Here is a 17,136-nt window from a genome sequence, read left to right as displayed (position 1 = left end):
CCCTATGCTAATACTTCACTGGAATACTTTGTCACTCTACAGAACCTTTCATCTAAGGACCACAGAGCACTTTAATAAATGAATTTGGCTCAGGAAAGGCTAATAGCACCTAAACAATCTAGGGGAATGGGACGTAGACTCCTAAATGACTCAGGCCCTCTGGAAAATGTTACCCATCATCTCCATTTTAGAAACACGGAAGCTGAGGACAGATTAAGTGACTCACCCAATGTCACACAGGAAATGTGTGGTAGAGCCAGGAATAGGATCCAGGTCTCCTGACCGCCAGCCCCATGGTTTAAATGCAAGACAATCCTTCCATCCCGCTGCCTGTGGTGAGGCCAGTGTGACACACAAATGCACAGGCACAAAGAGCATCAAGCGAATTTATCTTTACTTCACAGTCTCAGCAAAACAAAATCTGCATTCAGAACTTTTTAAAACATTAATATATTAATTCAACTTCAAAATAAATACTTTTTTAAAAATACCCATTTCTTTACATCACTGCAATTTCAACGGCAAATCTAGGAAAGTCAGTGCACAGACCAGCAATATGACCAGTCAGCTAGAAAGCTTTCAGGAGATCAAACTAAAAGAAAACAGGAGGTGGGCCTTGTCTTTCGTGCATGTTGCATGCAGTGAACTTCAGCAAGCTTCCTTACCACATGATCTTTCAGCACACTTGCTTGGAAGAGCTGTGCACTGCTCTCCCAAAGGAACTCTACAAATCTGATTCATATGCAAGTCTGCAGGATTCTCCCACAGCTGGTTACTGATCAGTCCCACAGAGGTTCCAAGTCCTGCAGTGACTGCTACTGAAATCAATATAAAAAATATAGAACAAACATGCTTGAATCTCTAATGGAGCTGAAAAGCCCAGGTGAAAGCGCAAGATTAGTGTTATTTATAAATTAAATTCATAGCTGGTCTGGGAGCACTAACCAATGGCCCAGTGATGAAAAGAAGGAATGTTCTTAAGCTGTGATACATTGCTTTCTCCTGGATAACCAGCACCGCCGGGCTAGTTCCAAAAATTAAATCCAACTGCAAGTGAACACATTGTTCTACATACTTCTGCTTGGAGTGCCATTGCTATAGTGATGGGAGGTGATTTACAACTGCCGCTAACTCGGAAAGACAGGACTGGCATGTGAAATTTCATCACGGAGCTCAAGTCAGCTGGAGTATGCTAAACAAGCCAGGATGTTGAGGAATCAAATCAGTTCTGAAGTGTTGGAGGAGGGCCTCCTGTCAGCGACTACAAAGACGCTGGCTTGGTAACTCGGCACTCCAGAGACCAGGAATCTCAGCACTTGTGTTTCCTTCTGTTGAAGGAAATCTAGGAAACGCAGCCCTCTCGGGGTCAGATTCTGATCGCCCTCTTGGAAAAATGAGCAGTAACGAATTTGATGACATTACAATGAAGTTAAAACCAACATGAGAGAAGAATCAGGCCCTCAGTCTTGTTGCGCTGTGGAAAGACTATCTTCAGTCTCACAAAGGGAATGAACCATAGAACAGAGTCATCAGTCTGTGACTCTTTCCCACATGCTCCCGGTTATACTAGCAGAAGAGGATGCATCTGGGAAGCATTTTGCAGCGGTAGGTGGAAGCATCAAGAAAGCAGAGTATGATGATGTTTCAGCTCCATCTCATCAGGGGAAAAATGCTCTCCCATCCAAGTTAGAACGACGCACACAATTCCCAAATCCTTCTAGGGTGGAGTTTACACAACTATCTCCACACCCACCTCAACTGAACAGTCTAATCTCAGCAGCAAGATGCATCACTGGTCAGAAAATGCAGCTTGTGTTATTGGAAAGGAAAAAAAAAAACCAAGGTGCATTAATGACTAGAAAAGGAATGGTCAGGATTACTGATTTAAGACCCACATCTTACGGGGAAAGAGACAGCCGGACATTCTAATCCCCCAACAGATCCAAGGTATAGGTAGGTGTCACTACACAGCCTTGTAATGACAGTCAGACATTTCCTCAAAAGATCAAACTTGACTGCACCAAGGTAGGACGCAACAGTGCACTTTGTGGGAGTACAGCAATATTTCAGGTGTCCCTGCTGAGGGAAGTTTCCTAAGCACTGGACAGAAGTGCAATAGGTATCAGTTTCCTTCTGAAGCCCAGAGGTCCCTCCGCAGCCTCCCCCATGCAATTATGGAGGAGATGAAAGCTAGATGAGATGCATCAGGCTGAAGGGAATTCTCTAGAGTCAAGACAAGTCTTGGTTCGGTGTTAGGGATCTGTTAGCTTTAAAATTGGAACAGTCACCTCATTCAAAGGAGAGCTATATTGAGTGTACTGGTGGAGAAGGGATGCAAGAGAAACTGTCATGGATATTCTAGCTATCACTGGGCACAGGAAAAGCAGGAATTTGACAGCAGGGAGTAACAAACCCTCAGGGTTGCAAGTGATAGTGCAAAACATTGTAAATCTCTTCCTTTACTGTGTGTGTATCTACCTGCCTCGAGGGAAGACTATGACTCCTTAAAGCTGTACACCCCACCCCAAGATTCAGCTAGATGGAAAATAAGGAAGCAATGCATCATGGAGAGGTTCCTTTTCAGCTTATTGGGTCTTCTTGTCCTCTGGTGGGAAGTAAGGAGGAGGGGGAGGCTGGTCCTAAAATAGAGGGGAAAAATATGTAAGGAACATAAATCCACAGCTAGAAAATCAAACAAACCCTGCTTCTCAAACAGGAACAATGGCTGTTAACACAATCAATATTGCTGCCTTTAACCCTCTACTATCCATACATGACCACTATCCAGACTGTGAACATTTAATCTAATTTCCTGTGAAATTTACTATTCTCTCTAGAGTGACTCTGCCCCCTTTTACACAGTCAACATACAGTTGTTAATTACATATAGAACAACGTGTGAAACTTACTGTGGGCATGTAGACATTATGAGGGTTGACTGGACTGTAATAAGCACTGGCAGCAGCTTCTGCAGCCTTTGCTTCAGCTATTGCAAGCAAACACAGGTTAAAGATTAGGTGACACTGCAAGGAACGTCTATCAGCAAATAAAAGCCCAGCATGTTTCTGCCTACCAGGTATTAGACCAACCCTCAGTTCTGTACCTACCTGATCTACAAAGTGGCAACAACAACACAAAGCTACATAGTTAGTGGGACCCCTTCAAACGGCAGAGGGTGAGGAATCAAGTGATTAAGTATTGCCCAGTAAGAAGCCAGGGAGATCACCAGGTCCTGTGGGACTCAGCACTGAAGGAGCTATAATATCCTGCCACATCAGCTTGCAGTTGCCATCAGGGTTTTGCTCTGTCCATGGAACAAATGCTAACAGCTGCTTTTGAAGACCAGCCGATCACAGGCAATGTTCCCCGAAGGCAATGATCCAAAGGCTTTTTGCAATAGAAAAATGAGGCCTTAATAGCAGCTGTGGAGAACTCACTCTTTAGAAAAGGCTAATCCACAAGAGCAGCCTGGATTGTGTGGCTGCCCCTGACTCTGAAGTCTTGCGTTCAGCCCCATGGATCCACCACATTTTCCAAGTGCCAGTCCTGAGCTGAACAGCTATGGATTCAGGTTCTAGAGGTGTACTAAACCCACCCCCTCCCTCTTCCCCCACTCCCAATTCCTTTAAAGACCAGAAATCCAGCAGTATTAAAAATGTCACTTATTTAGCATTCGCTTCCTGTGATTTTAGTGTTTGTTCTGCATGACTGTAGCTATTTCACCTGCAAGAACTTGAGAAAATGTCCCAAATCACTTTCAGAAACTTCATTTAATTGAAACTACAAGTCTGAGTTTTGTGACCGACTTCAGACTCATTTCTATTATTCTATTATATGTCACCCATCCAACTTCATCAATTAGGGAAGTATGGGCAGGTCAGATGAAAGCTGGGCAGATAAGCTTAACAAGGTTTGTTCTGCTTAGTCCTCTGGCTTTCTGATGGGATGCTCCAAACAATGGTAGAGCTGTGCCAAACAAATGCTGCTTAACTCTATGGATTTCTACCATGCTTCACTCATTGTTCCATTTCACTGAATGACAGTCATACTGATACCGATTGACCTGCTGTAGCTGAAAGCTCTTATTTATAAGAGCATTTCTATTCTGAAAAGCGTTCTGTTCTCACCGAGACCTTCTTACTCATCAAATCTACTCCTGCATCTATGAGTCAGATCTGCTGACTAATACAAGCTTTTACACTGCTGTTTTGTTTTGTAACTCCTGTAGAATGAACATCGCTATTGGAAAACAAGCTGGATTTTCTGCCGGCTGACACAGAAACAGAATTGATCCAACTACAGAATAATTGTTGATTATGAACTTGTTGGAAAGACCCCAGGTTGGCCATCAGACTGAACTGAGTTTGGAAGACTGGCAATTAGGAAAAAGATATATTTTAACTTGTAAATGGAGCAGGTTGTTTCTGAAAGCACCAAAAGATGATATACATGAAACCCTGATTATGCCAATTTTAAATGTTACTTTTCAGAGGAGAATCACATTTTAATGCTTTTGCTCATATTCATTATGCTCCATAGACAACTATCTGCTGCATGTTTCTACATGGCCATCGTAGAGAGAAGAGAAATGATATTGGAATGTAGCAGATCAACTTGTTCTCAGTGACTGATGCTACTAACATTGCAGAGGTCTGAGCTAATCCACTGGACACACTTCTCACCTGCAGGAGTGGAAGGAAGGTCTGGGCCACTGACTGGAGGCTCCATGGGTCCAGGGTAAGGAGGCGGTGGAGGCTGCATGTAACCGATGGCTCCATCCATCATGGGGGGACCAGGGTAAAACTCTGCTTGGAAAGAAAGAACATGAAAATATTGTAGGAACAGCTCCTTTGGGTCAGCCATGGACCATATACAGCCAAAACAAGGCTGAAAACTAAATACAATTAAATAAGATCAGGAGCTTAAACTGCATAAGGCGCTGAACCAAACTTGAAAACAAGCCAGACATTACCTCCAAACATACACCCACCTTCGCCTCTTCCTTAACCTGCTTTAATTTGGTCACTGGAAAGATTTCCTTATTCAATTCAGACTCACCAGGAGGTGGTGGTGGGTAGGGGTATCCTGGCGGAGGGGGACCGTACACCCCATTGGCTGCAGGTGGCGCAAAGCCGTAAGCTCCATTCGGCATGTAGGAATAACCATATGCTCCACTGGGAGCTTCCCCTCTAGAGGCTGTGAAAATAAAAGTAATTTGATTCTACCAGATCCACAAGGACTGAATCATGGTCAGGTCAGATCCGACCTCTTCACAGCACTAAACCAGACACACTTGGAGATGAGTGCAATAGGCTAAGTAGATCTACAGCTGAGCAGATGAGTAAAATTAATGATTTTTTTTTTTTTTTTTTTTAAAGCAAGTGAAATCCCATTACCGGCTGAAATTCAAAAATATTTTAACTCATCCTGCCATACCTTATTCTAAGAAGGACACATGCACCCTATGCTTGTTACAAGCCGACACAAAAGAGCCACCTCCTCCTCTACCATTACCCGATTATGCCTTCTTGTTAAAACCGAAACTTTCAGTACCTTGAGATGCCACTTGCAGCATACGCTGTCCAAACTCAATTGCGCCCCCAGCAGAAAAAATCATTTTGAATGTTACAGATCCTTCCCAGCCACCTGCAGAAGAGAAAATAAATCAACTGAAAGAGGAGAATCTTTTTCAATGTTATTTAGCCTCCCTGCTATGAGGCAATTGTTGTTGCGTGTGAGGGATCTATATAGACACACCACATTAAAGTACTTTAGCTTTGTCCCAAATATCTTAAAAGCCTGCAGTAAAAGGACAGGATGGGCATAATTATGCTCTGATTATAAAAATACACGTTGACCATGGGTGTTTCAGGTCAAGGGGTACCTGAAGTTGGAGCATGAATCAGAGGTTGCTGAAGTTGTGCCTATTGTCATAGTCTGTCAATGGTTGGCAATGACACCAGCAGCATGAGATTTGCTCTGGCTCAGTACAGGATTAGTGCAGAAAACAGGGATTGTGTTAATCCAGTTTGCTAAAAAGCCTTTACAGTTAGTCAATCATTAGCTATAAATTAGACAGGGGTGTTGAGTACCCAATGGAGCAAAGAGCATAAATGGTATGAAAGATGTGGGCAATTTAAAGCTACTACAGAGTCCAAGAAAAATGTTCTAGGATAGGATAAAAAAATATGAGTGACGTTTCAGGCTTAAAAAAAACCAAACAAACAAGAACAGCCCAAATGTCCCAGCGCAACACCAGAGATGAATCAGTGTCAGTGGTAGAACAGGAAAATTAAATTACTTTGTGAACTAAACCTGAGATGCTTGTGTGCGTTATAGTGACATTCCTATTAAAGGAGAACTCCCCTGGGAAAGGCTCACACAGATTTTAGGTAAATCCTTTTGTCTTTGACATGGTTTTCAGGGTTTGTTTTCACTGTGTGAACCCCCTCACAGGCTGGTTTGTCCTATTTGATCCTGCACAGAAGCTATAATGCTGATTTCCAGGATCACAGATTGTGGTGTCCTAAGCACAGGATTATGACTTCAGTGACAGAGTAAGCAAAATAAATCGAGCTGGGGATGAGAGAGGTTATCAAATTACAGGCTTCCAGTAACAGTGAAAGAAGGAACACGAGTAGTACTGGGTAAATATGTATTTGTACAAATCTTTTCCCCATCTCTCCAGGTTCACTCAAATATGTAAGTTCCCCTTTAAAACCAGCCTCCCCAGCTTCAAGATTGCTTCTTCCCTTTCAAGCCTGAAATAGAACATGTAATGCCCATTTATTCAGTTTCCTGTTAAAATAAAGTGACATGAGATGGTTTTTACTACTAAAGTGTCTTGTGGCAATAACACCACCTTTCCTTGAGCTACACAAGAGATTTGTGATAGACACTGTTTCTGGCTACTTGTCTGAAAGTGAACGTGGGTTTAGGAAAAAGCAGAGAAGTTTAGCAAAGAATCATCTGGACAGGGATTGAACGGGTTATCTCAACAGGCCATAGCTTATCAACATCCCTTAGAACTTTGCTCCCATGAGCTTCTCTCTGTTATGAGCCACTTGAGGATGTTTCGTCAATGAGATCATTTGGCCAATTGAACTTTAATGTTCGGAACAGAGAGTGGAAATTAGATCAGTTTCTGGAACAGACCAAATCATTGTAACTGGACAGGGAGAAATGGAAAGGAGACACATTTTTTCTTATGGTTTTTAAAGAAATACATTTTAATACTATTGAATACTAAACCATTTGGATAACACCCAGTTTAGCTCAATGCCTAAACTTGATATTTCTCTGAATCTGATGCTATGTTACTATCTTAGTATTACTGTAACCAAAAATTACATACCTCCTGTCTCTGCTTTCACTGTCCCCTTGATATAATTTGCTCCAAAGACAGGCTGTTTAATCTCACAATCTTTTATTAAATAAAAGGGCATCATGAAAGACTGCATAGGATCCTTTCCCTTGGACACAAAAATAACCTGCAGGGGAAAGGAGCAAACTCGTAGTAAGCGACATTTGAAACAAGCATGAAGCATAGAGACAATTTACTGTGAGAAAATGGAGCTCAATGTGCTGAAACTGCTTCCCACGCCTGGAGCTTTAAATCAGCCCTGCAGGTCACAAGATCTCCGGAACAGCAGAAAGATGCCTGAAAGCTGAGGCTATGAGGCAATAATGTGATGTGCCTTCCAGAAGCATACACTAGCTTTGATCTCTCTCCTCCTGATTTCTAGTCAGCTTGCTGCTCTCCAGATGGTTATGATTATCAGTTTAACTGATGCATTAAGCATTTGCTTTTCAGCTCCTGATGATCCTTGGCAGGCTACATAGCTGCTTGCAGGAACTAATCAGTATTTACATCTTTTGACAAAGGATTTACAATGCATTCATAATGCTGCTGAAATCCAAAGATCATCCATTTTCAATGGCTGCTGGATAACCATACTTTCAGGAACCAGGAAGGTTTCTCTGCCATTCTCTATTAAAGTGTCTGATCCCATTATGAAAACTACTTACTCTAAATGGAGTCAAGAAGACACTTCCTTTCTTGGTCCCTTTGAAGGCATCTGGCATGTTTTCCATATCACTGAATGCAATTTCTACGTGGTCATAGGACATCAAAATGCTACCAACAAGCAAAGGAAAGAAGAGGCACATTATTAGGACTTGATCTACAGGAGCACTTTGTGTAAATTTGATGGCCTGTATCGGGGTGGGCAAACTAAAGCCCGGGGACCGCATCCGGCCCTCCAGACGTTTTAATCCGTCCCTTGAGCTCCCGTTGGGGAGCAGGGTCCTGGACTTATCCCATTCCACACAGCTCCCAGAAGTAGTGGCATGTCCCCACTCCAACTTCTATGCATAGGGGCAGCCAGGGGGGCTCCATATACTGCCCTTGCAGCTCCCAGATTTAGCTATTTTGATTTAGAAACTGGTAAGTTAAATCAGTGCAACTCCTAGAGTGGACGCAGTTATACGTTCTTTATACAGGTATAACTGCGTCAATGATAGCAGGGAGTTACCTGGATTAAACTATATTGGTGTGAGATCCTACTCCTAATTGAAGTAGTGAAATCTATGTGTAGAACAGGCCTCAGCAGAAAAATTGTACAAAGACTGAATGTTGGACCGGCCCCAGAGGACAGGAGCCATGAAGAGTGAAGTACCCAGCTGTAGCAGAACAGATTGCTCTCTATGTTAGAGAGGAACAACATCCACTAACAAAATAACAAAAGCAGAAGGAAAGAGCAACTTTCGAAGGGCACGAGATTGTTGAATGGCAGAGAGGGATACACGGATCTAATCCCCACCAGAGTCTGAGTTCTGACAGTCTGAGCAGCTGGAGAGGGGTGGGAGACGGATGCTGCCTGGGGTCCATGCCATTGGCGCTAGATGATCTACCCAGGGAAAAGCACAGCTCCCAGCAGCGCCAGTACCAGCTCTGGACAGGCGAATCTGCCCAGCCAGCGCCAGCAGCGCAGTACGATGGGAAGGAGCAGGCTCTGCAAGGAGCGAGTGGACCTGGGGCTCCATTCCTGCCGCTGGCCAAAGGTCACCATGGCAGCCCACGAGCTCCCAAAAGGAGGGTTGCCACCTCTGCCGCACAAGGAACCGGGCAAGAGGGGTGAGCCTGCGCCCCGAACACCGGGCAGGGATCTGCAGGCAGGTGACACCCCAGGGCCCGTGGCAGCGGGGGCGGGAGGGGGCGTGGCGATGGAGCTGCCATGGGGCGGGGGGTGCCAGCGGGGGGGGGACGGGGCTGGTGAGCCAGGCGGCGCTTGCTAGCAGAGTGGGAGCCCTGATCCCACCCAGCCACGCGGGGAGGGGGGACCACGTGACCCACCCCCACCCCTTCCAACTGCCCACTGGTAACGGCCCCCCAGGAAAAAGGGGGTGGGGGCCTCTCACCTCTCGCTGTTATTGACAATCACGCCGCCGCCCTCCGAGTGGTTCCTGTTCAGCGCCATGGCCTCCGCCGCTCACTCCTGGGCCTCCCGCTGCGGCCGGACACGGGCCAAGGGATGAGACACTGCGCCTGCGCAGCGAGAAAGCCCTGGGGTGGGATGTGCACAGAGACCCAATCGCCCAGCATGCAAAGCGGCACGGCACGGCACGGCACGAAGGCCGGCGCGTGGCATGCTGGGACCTTTAGTTCCCAGGGGTCCCTTAGAGGTGGAGTGTTGCATGCTGGGATCTGTAGTTCCCATGGGCCTCTTAGGGGGTAGAGTGTTGCATGCTGGGATCTGTAGTTCCCATGGGCCTCTTAGGGGTAGAGTGTTGCATGCTGGGATATGGGTACCTCAGCGATGAGCACTTGCACGTAGTCGCCATGGTCTGCCCCAAGGGGCTTGGAGTGTGGCATGCTGGTCTGTAGCAGGTGGCCTTAGGCCGGCCTTCTGCTTCCCCATCTGAGCACGTTCCCCAAGGCTGCTGATGGGGTGGGGTTGCATGGGGTCTTTCTTGCACTCTCAGGGAGAAGATGCTTTTCAGGGGTATCAGAGGGTAGCCGTGTTACTCTGGATCTGTGGAAGCAGCAAAAAGTCCTGTGGCACCTTATAGACTAAGGGACGTATTGGAGCATGCGCTTTCGTGGGTGAATACCCACTTCGTCAGATGCACGTAGTCGGCGTGTGGCCATGTTGGAGTGCCCTGTAGTTTGTACAAGTCCTGTCTTTCCAAATGGGCTGGGATCCCCCTCTTCTGGCAGCCCCATAGCCCCATATCTCACACCGCTCATTGGCCCCAGAAACATCTCAGGTCATGGACCCACAAAAAGTCAACATGTTGCCCCATCACATTGCACAGGACCCCACATGGAGGAGTCAGCGTCTTGTGATGCAACGACATCACCCTGCAGGCTGGCACAAACAACTCTCTGGCCACAAACATCTCCATCATGACACCATGCTTGTCCCTTAAAATATTATTAAGGTTAATGTTATATATATATATATATACATATATATACACATACATATACAGATTAAGAAAAAAGTGTATGTACATCTAGGTATAGTGCTTAGATTATCAACAAATACAAAATTTGTTTTAAAAGTCATAAGATCCATATCGTACATAATAAGCAATAAGCAAAATTTTGGTGAATAAATTTAACAATAAAATTTAGAAATTAGCATCCAAATATTCAGGTACATTTAATTAAATCAATGCCTGACCCTGGGTGTGCAGGACTCCACAAGGCTGCACCAACACCACACTGAGATACTCGAATTTGCATCACATTGGGAGCATTGCATCCTGAAAAGTCCTGTAGGGAGCTATGGTCCTAGACTAGGGTGACCAGACAGCAAATGTGAAAAATCAGGACAGGATGGGGGATAACAGGAGCCTATATAAGAAAAAGACCCCAAAATCGGGTCTGTCCCTATGAAATCAGGACATCTGGTCACCCTATCCTAGACTTAAATAAATTGTTACTACTTTTACTAAAAACAAGTGTCACCAAGGAAGAAGGAACTGGGAGGAAAGAAAACAGCCAGTGAACAACTCAGAAATAGTATTAAATATAAAAGAGAAGTTAGTTGCTTGGTTGGGTTGGATTAGATCTGTTTTGTGGATCTTGCTCTTTTGCCTACTGCTCTCCCCAGCAACAAGTAAGTCCCTCCACTCAGAGCAGTGGAGGGACAAAAGGAATTGCTGGAGCATAACATAATTTTTAAATGAACAAGAAATTAATTTCCAAATTCCTCTTTCAGATGCTCAGCCTCAGTGTGCTTGAGACACTGTTTTGTGGAATTAATGAGCAGAGGACTGGTTAGAGCTGGGTATATTATATACTACAAATTTTCCACAGGATTAATTTGGGAATAAGAGGCAAATTGTTAGCTTTTAACCATCACTAGCCTCAACAGAGAACTGAGCTAAAAAGGCAGTTCAGATTTTCTCTTTTCTATTAAACCCCATTGGGTCTATATTTTTCTATATTATAGTAGTAGGTATAAGAGTGTTTGGAAACATAAATATCTTCTGCTAACATTTGCTTCTGACCAGATTTGAACTGACAAGAAATGGTTCACTTGGACACTGCACTCATCCTTGCTTAAAATGATTTGCGGTGTTGCTTGTGCCCTGCTGAGAAGCTGCACTTCACGAGTGAGCGTTTAGGTTTGTAAAGCGCTTTGGCACGATGTGAGTTACAAGTTATTTTTGAACCAATGTATTTTGTTGTAGTTCACGCCATGGTTTTTCTAAGGAAATTTCCTAGCTGGCTCAGTAGTGGCAAAAACACTCATATTTTCTGGGCTCACATCCAGTTTACAATCCCATAAGTGAGAACTGTTTGTACATCACATTGCAAAACCACCAGTGATATTTGGTGTTGTTGGCAGGATCTACCAGACAGCAGAGCATGGACTGAGATAAAATGGAGACAGAGCTATTTCTGATTCCGAGTTGATGCCTGGATCAGAATTCAGATGACTGGTGGAGCAGGCTGAGAAAGCTCCTGTTTGCACTATGGATGTGGTCAGTCCCTATTGCTGCAAGATGATTGCTGATAACCATCATCACTTGGAAACAAATCTCCATTGTCTTATCCAGCATTAAAAAAACACTGAACAATCAATGACAAGAAGGCCAGATAATTTAGTCGTTTTGTTTTGTAAGGAAAGACAATCCAGTATGATGTTTGTACACTGTTTAATGGTAATTAACATTCTTTAATAGCATTATATTATTGTTACAGTTTCCTCACACACTTTAATACAGTAATTGTATACCTAAAAAATTACTAAGTAAAAAGATGATCACTGTGTGAGGTGAAAATTGCTCAAGAAAAAAAGAGACACTCAGAATTGCACAATGTTGTTTAAACAGCCGCTTATTGGATATATCCTGTTGCTTATGGAAAAGCAGAGGATAGATCCAGGCTTGGTTGTGTGAATTTCCTGATCATTCCAGTTTACAACGCATGCATGTTAGGAACACAGGGATTTCAATCCTGGATCAGGCCAGTGGTCCATCGAATTCAGTACCCTGTCTCCAAATACTATCAGATGCACCAGAGGAATCTCGAAGAGGGAAGTTATTGAATAAACTGCTGACAGAACTTTCTTCCTATCCCTGATAGAGTTTGGTTTGTGCCCTGAACCATGACAGTTTATCTTTCTTCCAAATGGACTGAAAAAATAGGCAGGGGATATTCATCTTAAAATGCAGCAAATTGTATAGCTCGGGATAAAATGAATCAGCTCAACTGCTGCCTTTTATTAAAGCTACTTTCACAAGTTATTGCAGGCAAATGTGGAAGAACATTTACAGCAGGTTCTCTGTAAAAATCCTACTGTTTCATGTCATGGACATACCAATTACTTCTGGGGCCTAGTGGGTAGTATTAGGGTTAGGCAGGGCACTGGTTTCATGGTTGACCTTGGAACTCATCCTCTCCAACCTGCCAAAGACTGGCAAGAATAGGCCGAGTTCAGGCATGGAGGTAAGCAGGTATACCAGGTACAACAGAAGTTGCAACTGCTTATCACAGGGCTGAAAAGGGCCCATGTCAATAGCTTCCTGCCATGCACTGCATTTCTCCACTACCCTTGTGGCTGCTTATGGAGTGGTTCTGAAGTCTTAAATCAGCATTTTCTTCCATCCATGGGGAGGGTAATATAATAATGTTTCCCTTTTTTATAGCACCTTTCAACAGTGGTTCTCAAAGCTCTTTCCAAAGCCGAGTATTAGTATCCCCATTTCACAAATGGGAAAAAGAGGTTTGGAATGGTTAAGTGATTCATCCAGTGTCAAACAGCAAATCAGTGGAAGAACTAGGAACAGAATCCAATTCTCCCAACTCACAATTCTCTGCTCTAACTGCTAGACATCATTGCCTCTTGATTACTGACTCTGCCTTCACCGCTGAAGCCCAGGATAGGGGAAAAGTTATGCAGATACACAGGGGAAAGACAAAAGTTTAGGATCAGCCTAATTGATTAATCTCCTGAATAAGTACCACAGACAGGGGGTGTGACATACACCTTTGCTATGGGCAACTGGGAGAATGAGGAATGCCCACCTTTGCATAACGAACTCTCTGTGAAAGACACATTCATTCTAGTAAGGAATTAAGTCATCTTCTTTGATACACAAATGGAACCAGGGGCCCACTCCTGCAGCCCCCACTCTGGCAAAACTCCCATTGAAGCTGATGGGAGCTTTGGCTGAGTAACACAGTCAGAATTGGGCCCATGAGAGAAGGCTATATTAGCTGATAAAGACTTAAGCAAGTGTCCTAGCGCTCTTACTGCACATATTAAGCAGAAGTACAGAGATTAATATCTTATTTTTCCCTCTCACTACATTATGGATAGCTTCTCTGCTGTGAAGGTTGAATCTAGTGTTTTGCTTATATAGCCATTTCCAATCCTAATCACCTCTAGCTTTGCCAAAACTAAAGCAATCCACATGAAATGGCACAAATATTGTCTCATGCCACATTAGAGATTCTATGCAAAGTCAGCCACAAAAAAGACGGAGTGTTTCAGAAATAGGAGTTTAAAACATAAGAAGTGAACACTTGTCCCCATTGAAATCAATAGCAAAATACCCATAGACTTAAACAAGGTCAAGACTTCATCCAAGGTGTTTGCACTCCTTGAAGAATTTGCTAATTTTTTTTTACTAGCTCATAATAGTTCAAAAATCACCATATAATAATTCCTAGCTCTTATATATATATATCTATCTATATCTAGCACTTTTCATCAGTAGATCTCAAAAGTATTTTACAAAGGAGGTAAGGATCATTATGTCCATTTTACAGGGGAAGCTGCAGCATATACCTGGGAAGTGACTTGCCCAATGCCATCCAGCAGGCTTCTGGTAGAACTGGGAACAGAACCCAGATCTCCTGAAGCTGTTGGCCTTCAGAGGACTGGAGCCTTTGACTATTTTCAGAAGGGAAGTGGGTACATTTCACCAAGCCTCCACGTTGGGAGATGTACCTGTAATTTTAACTGTGAATTTCCTGGCCTTTGGACTGCTTTTTTAATTACAGCACTTTATTAAGGTTTTTTCCATGAATATATTTCTATATATTTACAGCTTTAACTCCATCTTAGCATTTGATGGGCCAAATTCATCCCTACTGGAAGTGGGTTACATCAGTGGTGAATTTGACCCAATTATTTTCTCTCTACATAAATACAGTACACTAGGTCTCTTTTTTTTTTTTTTTTATAATGCAAGCTCTAGGAGGTAGATGTTAAACTAATATCAGAGAAAATTAACTCATAGCAATGTATATGAGACTGAGACAGGTAGGAGATGAAGCTACTGCAGTGCATAGATGTGACAGTAATTCATTCCAGCTATTGTATATCTCCAGGGCACATTTCAGAAGGTGGCTTGAGAAATGTGCTCTTGAAAGTTCTCTTTTCCTTTCCACCTTTTTCAGATGGGATTCTCCACCATCCTTTATATTAAGGATACATTTATAAATGGTTAATACATAATTAACAGATGTTTTAATATATAGCTAATGAAAGGTTACAGATTGTCAGAATCCAATAGGCCAATAGGTTGTTTATAACGAGGGCTTACAACCATCTAGAACAGCTTCTACTGATGTGCTTATAACCATCTTCTATAACACATACTATTTACATCTGTTACAACTTATCACATCTATTAATCAGTTAAAACCCGTTATAAACTACACTGGGGTACATTAATAATTAAAAAGGACCGGCACTAACTGGAGTCTTTCAGGAGTTTGGGATTTTAATGCTACTAAAGTTCCTAGGAAAGTAGGGATGTGATTATAATAGAAAAGGAAACCTGCAGTGATGCCTTAATTAACTAAATTAATAGTTCCCGGATAAGAAACTATCTATTCAAAGTGAATTTTCATAAAACCCACTATTGCTATTTCAGGATCTCCCAGCCAGTGAATGGCACTGGCGTCTCTCACTAGCAGCTATTTCATCCCACTGGCTGGGATATTTTATAGTACTGAGAAGCAGATTGACAGCCCAGAGCTGCTTCAGTGGAAATCAATTGGAATTTAGCCTAAGTAAAGGGTTCAGGACTGGCCTCATAATGCCCACAGGAATATTTTGCTTTCCCAAATGCAACAGATCAACATTCAAAGTATCTGCAGAAGATGATGTTCATGATGTATATATAAATGCTTTGCATGATCATAAAGGTCACATGTAACATCACTTTGTTCAGGGGACTAGCAATGGGATTTGGGATATTTCACCTCTGTGTTACCAGTTCAAATCCATTCCCTATTAAAAGCTGCTACTATCTAGATGGTTATTTGCTGGAATATGTGAAAATGAGCTTGGTGGTCCCAGACCAGTTTTAGTGGAGAGGTGACATGACAACGGGGGCTGGGCTAGTTGGCAGTCTCACCGAAGAAGCCAAGAACTGAATGAACCACTCACAGAAGCTAGAGTGGGGTAAATTCTACAGCATTCGTTTATCTACTTCATCTCCTGGCTAATGCAAGATTGTTCTGCACAGTATATTTTGTAGTCCTTTATCCAAACCATTTTTAAATAATTCAGCTGATGGGGTTGTGATGTTGCACCCTATATGATTTTATGAAAATATGCTAATGAGAGTGAATATAATGTAACTGGAATATGCTTCAGGCAAAAGATCTCTTGTAAGGTATCATTATAAAGCTTACAATCTACTGAGTGTGTTCATCCTATTTGTATGAATATATCATTCTTGTACCTGAAACTAGAAATATGAAATATAACTCTGAGGGCCTATTGTAATTATGCAAAGTGTGGGCCATTAATGGTGGTTTGGAATCTTGATGGCTCTCATCAACCAGGACAACTGACTGTGGATGGCTCTGTTTGCAGGCAGGCCTTCCTGTGAGTCAGGCTGGGAGGAATGAAGGCTTGAGGTCTTACAGTGACATGTGATCATGTCACCTGAACTGGAATCCATCTTTAACCTGGTGTTTTTCCATTGAGAAGAAGGTGGGAACCCAGAGAGGAACAAAGGATTCCCACCTTATGCAAAAGATATACAAGTGGGTGAAACAGAATAAGGGGCAGCCATCATGAGAAATCTCCTAGCTACCGCCTGAGCTGGAACAAGGGCTGTAACCAGGGAAAGGATTGTGCCCAGACTAGGAAGGTGTCCAATCTGTCAAAGAAACTTATTGAAACATCTCTGAGGGTGAGATTTTATCTGTATTCAGTTTTTTTACTGTATTAGGCATAGACTTGCAGAGTTTTATTTTATTTTTTTTTGGTAATTCACTTTGTTCTGTCTGTTACTACTTGGAACCATTTAAATCCTACTTCCTGTATTTAATAAAATCACTTTTTACTCATTATTTAACCCAGAGTATGCATTAATACCTGGGGGGAGTGGGGGTGGCAAACAGCTGTGCATATCTATCAGTGTTATAAAGGGTGAATAATTTATGAGTTTACCCTGTAAAAGCTTTGTACAGGGTAAAACGGATTTATTTGGGGTTTGGACCCCATTGGGAGTTGGGCATCTGAGTGTTAAAGACAGGAACACTACTTAAGCTGCTTTCAGTTAAATCTGCAGCTTTGGGGCATGTGGTTCAGACCCTGGGTCTGTGTTGGAGCAGGCTAGCATGTCTGGCTCAACAAGACAGGGTGCTGGAGT

General features: G+C 43.1%; 1 protein-coding gene across 1 annotated transcript; it reads right to left on the bottom strand.

The window, feature by feature from the left end:
* Positions 1 to 376: 376 nt before the first annotated feature.
* On the bottom strand, positions 377 to 9,612 carry WBP2 (WW domain binding protein 2). The gene is made up of 8 exons (XM_030535060.1): positions 9,421 to 9,612; positions 8,029 to 8,137; positions 7,355 to 7,490; positions 5,554 to 5,646; positions 5,059 to 5,196; positions 4,683 to 4,805; positions 2,910 to 2,986; positions 377 to 2,639 (listed from the first exon to the last, which is right to left on the bottom strand). The coding sequence occupies exons 1-8, from the start codon at positions 9,477 to 9,479 to the stop codon at positions 2,586 to 2,588; spliced, it is 789 nt and encodes a 262-aa protein (XP_030390920.1). The 5' UTR covers positions 9,480 to 9,612; the 3' UTR covers positions 377 to 2,585.
* Between the last annotated feature and the right edge of the window lie 7,524 nt (positions 9,613 to 17,136).

Source organism: Gopherus evgoodei, chromosome 15 (assembly GCF_007399415.2).
Source record: "Gopherus evgoodei ecotype Sinaloan lineage chromosome 15, rGopEvg1_v1.p, whole genome shotgun sequence".
NCBI lineage: Eukaryota > Metazoa > Chordata > Testudines > Testudinidae > Gopherus > Gopherus evgoodei.
This window is presented reverse-complemented; position numbering and strand designations above follow the sequence as displayed.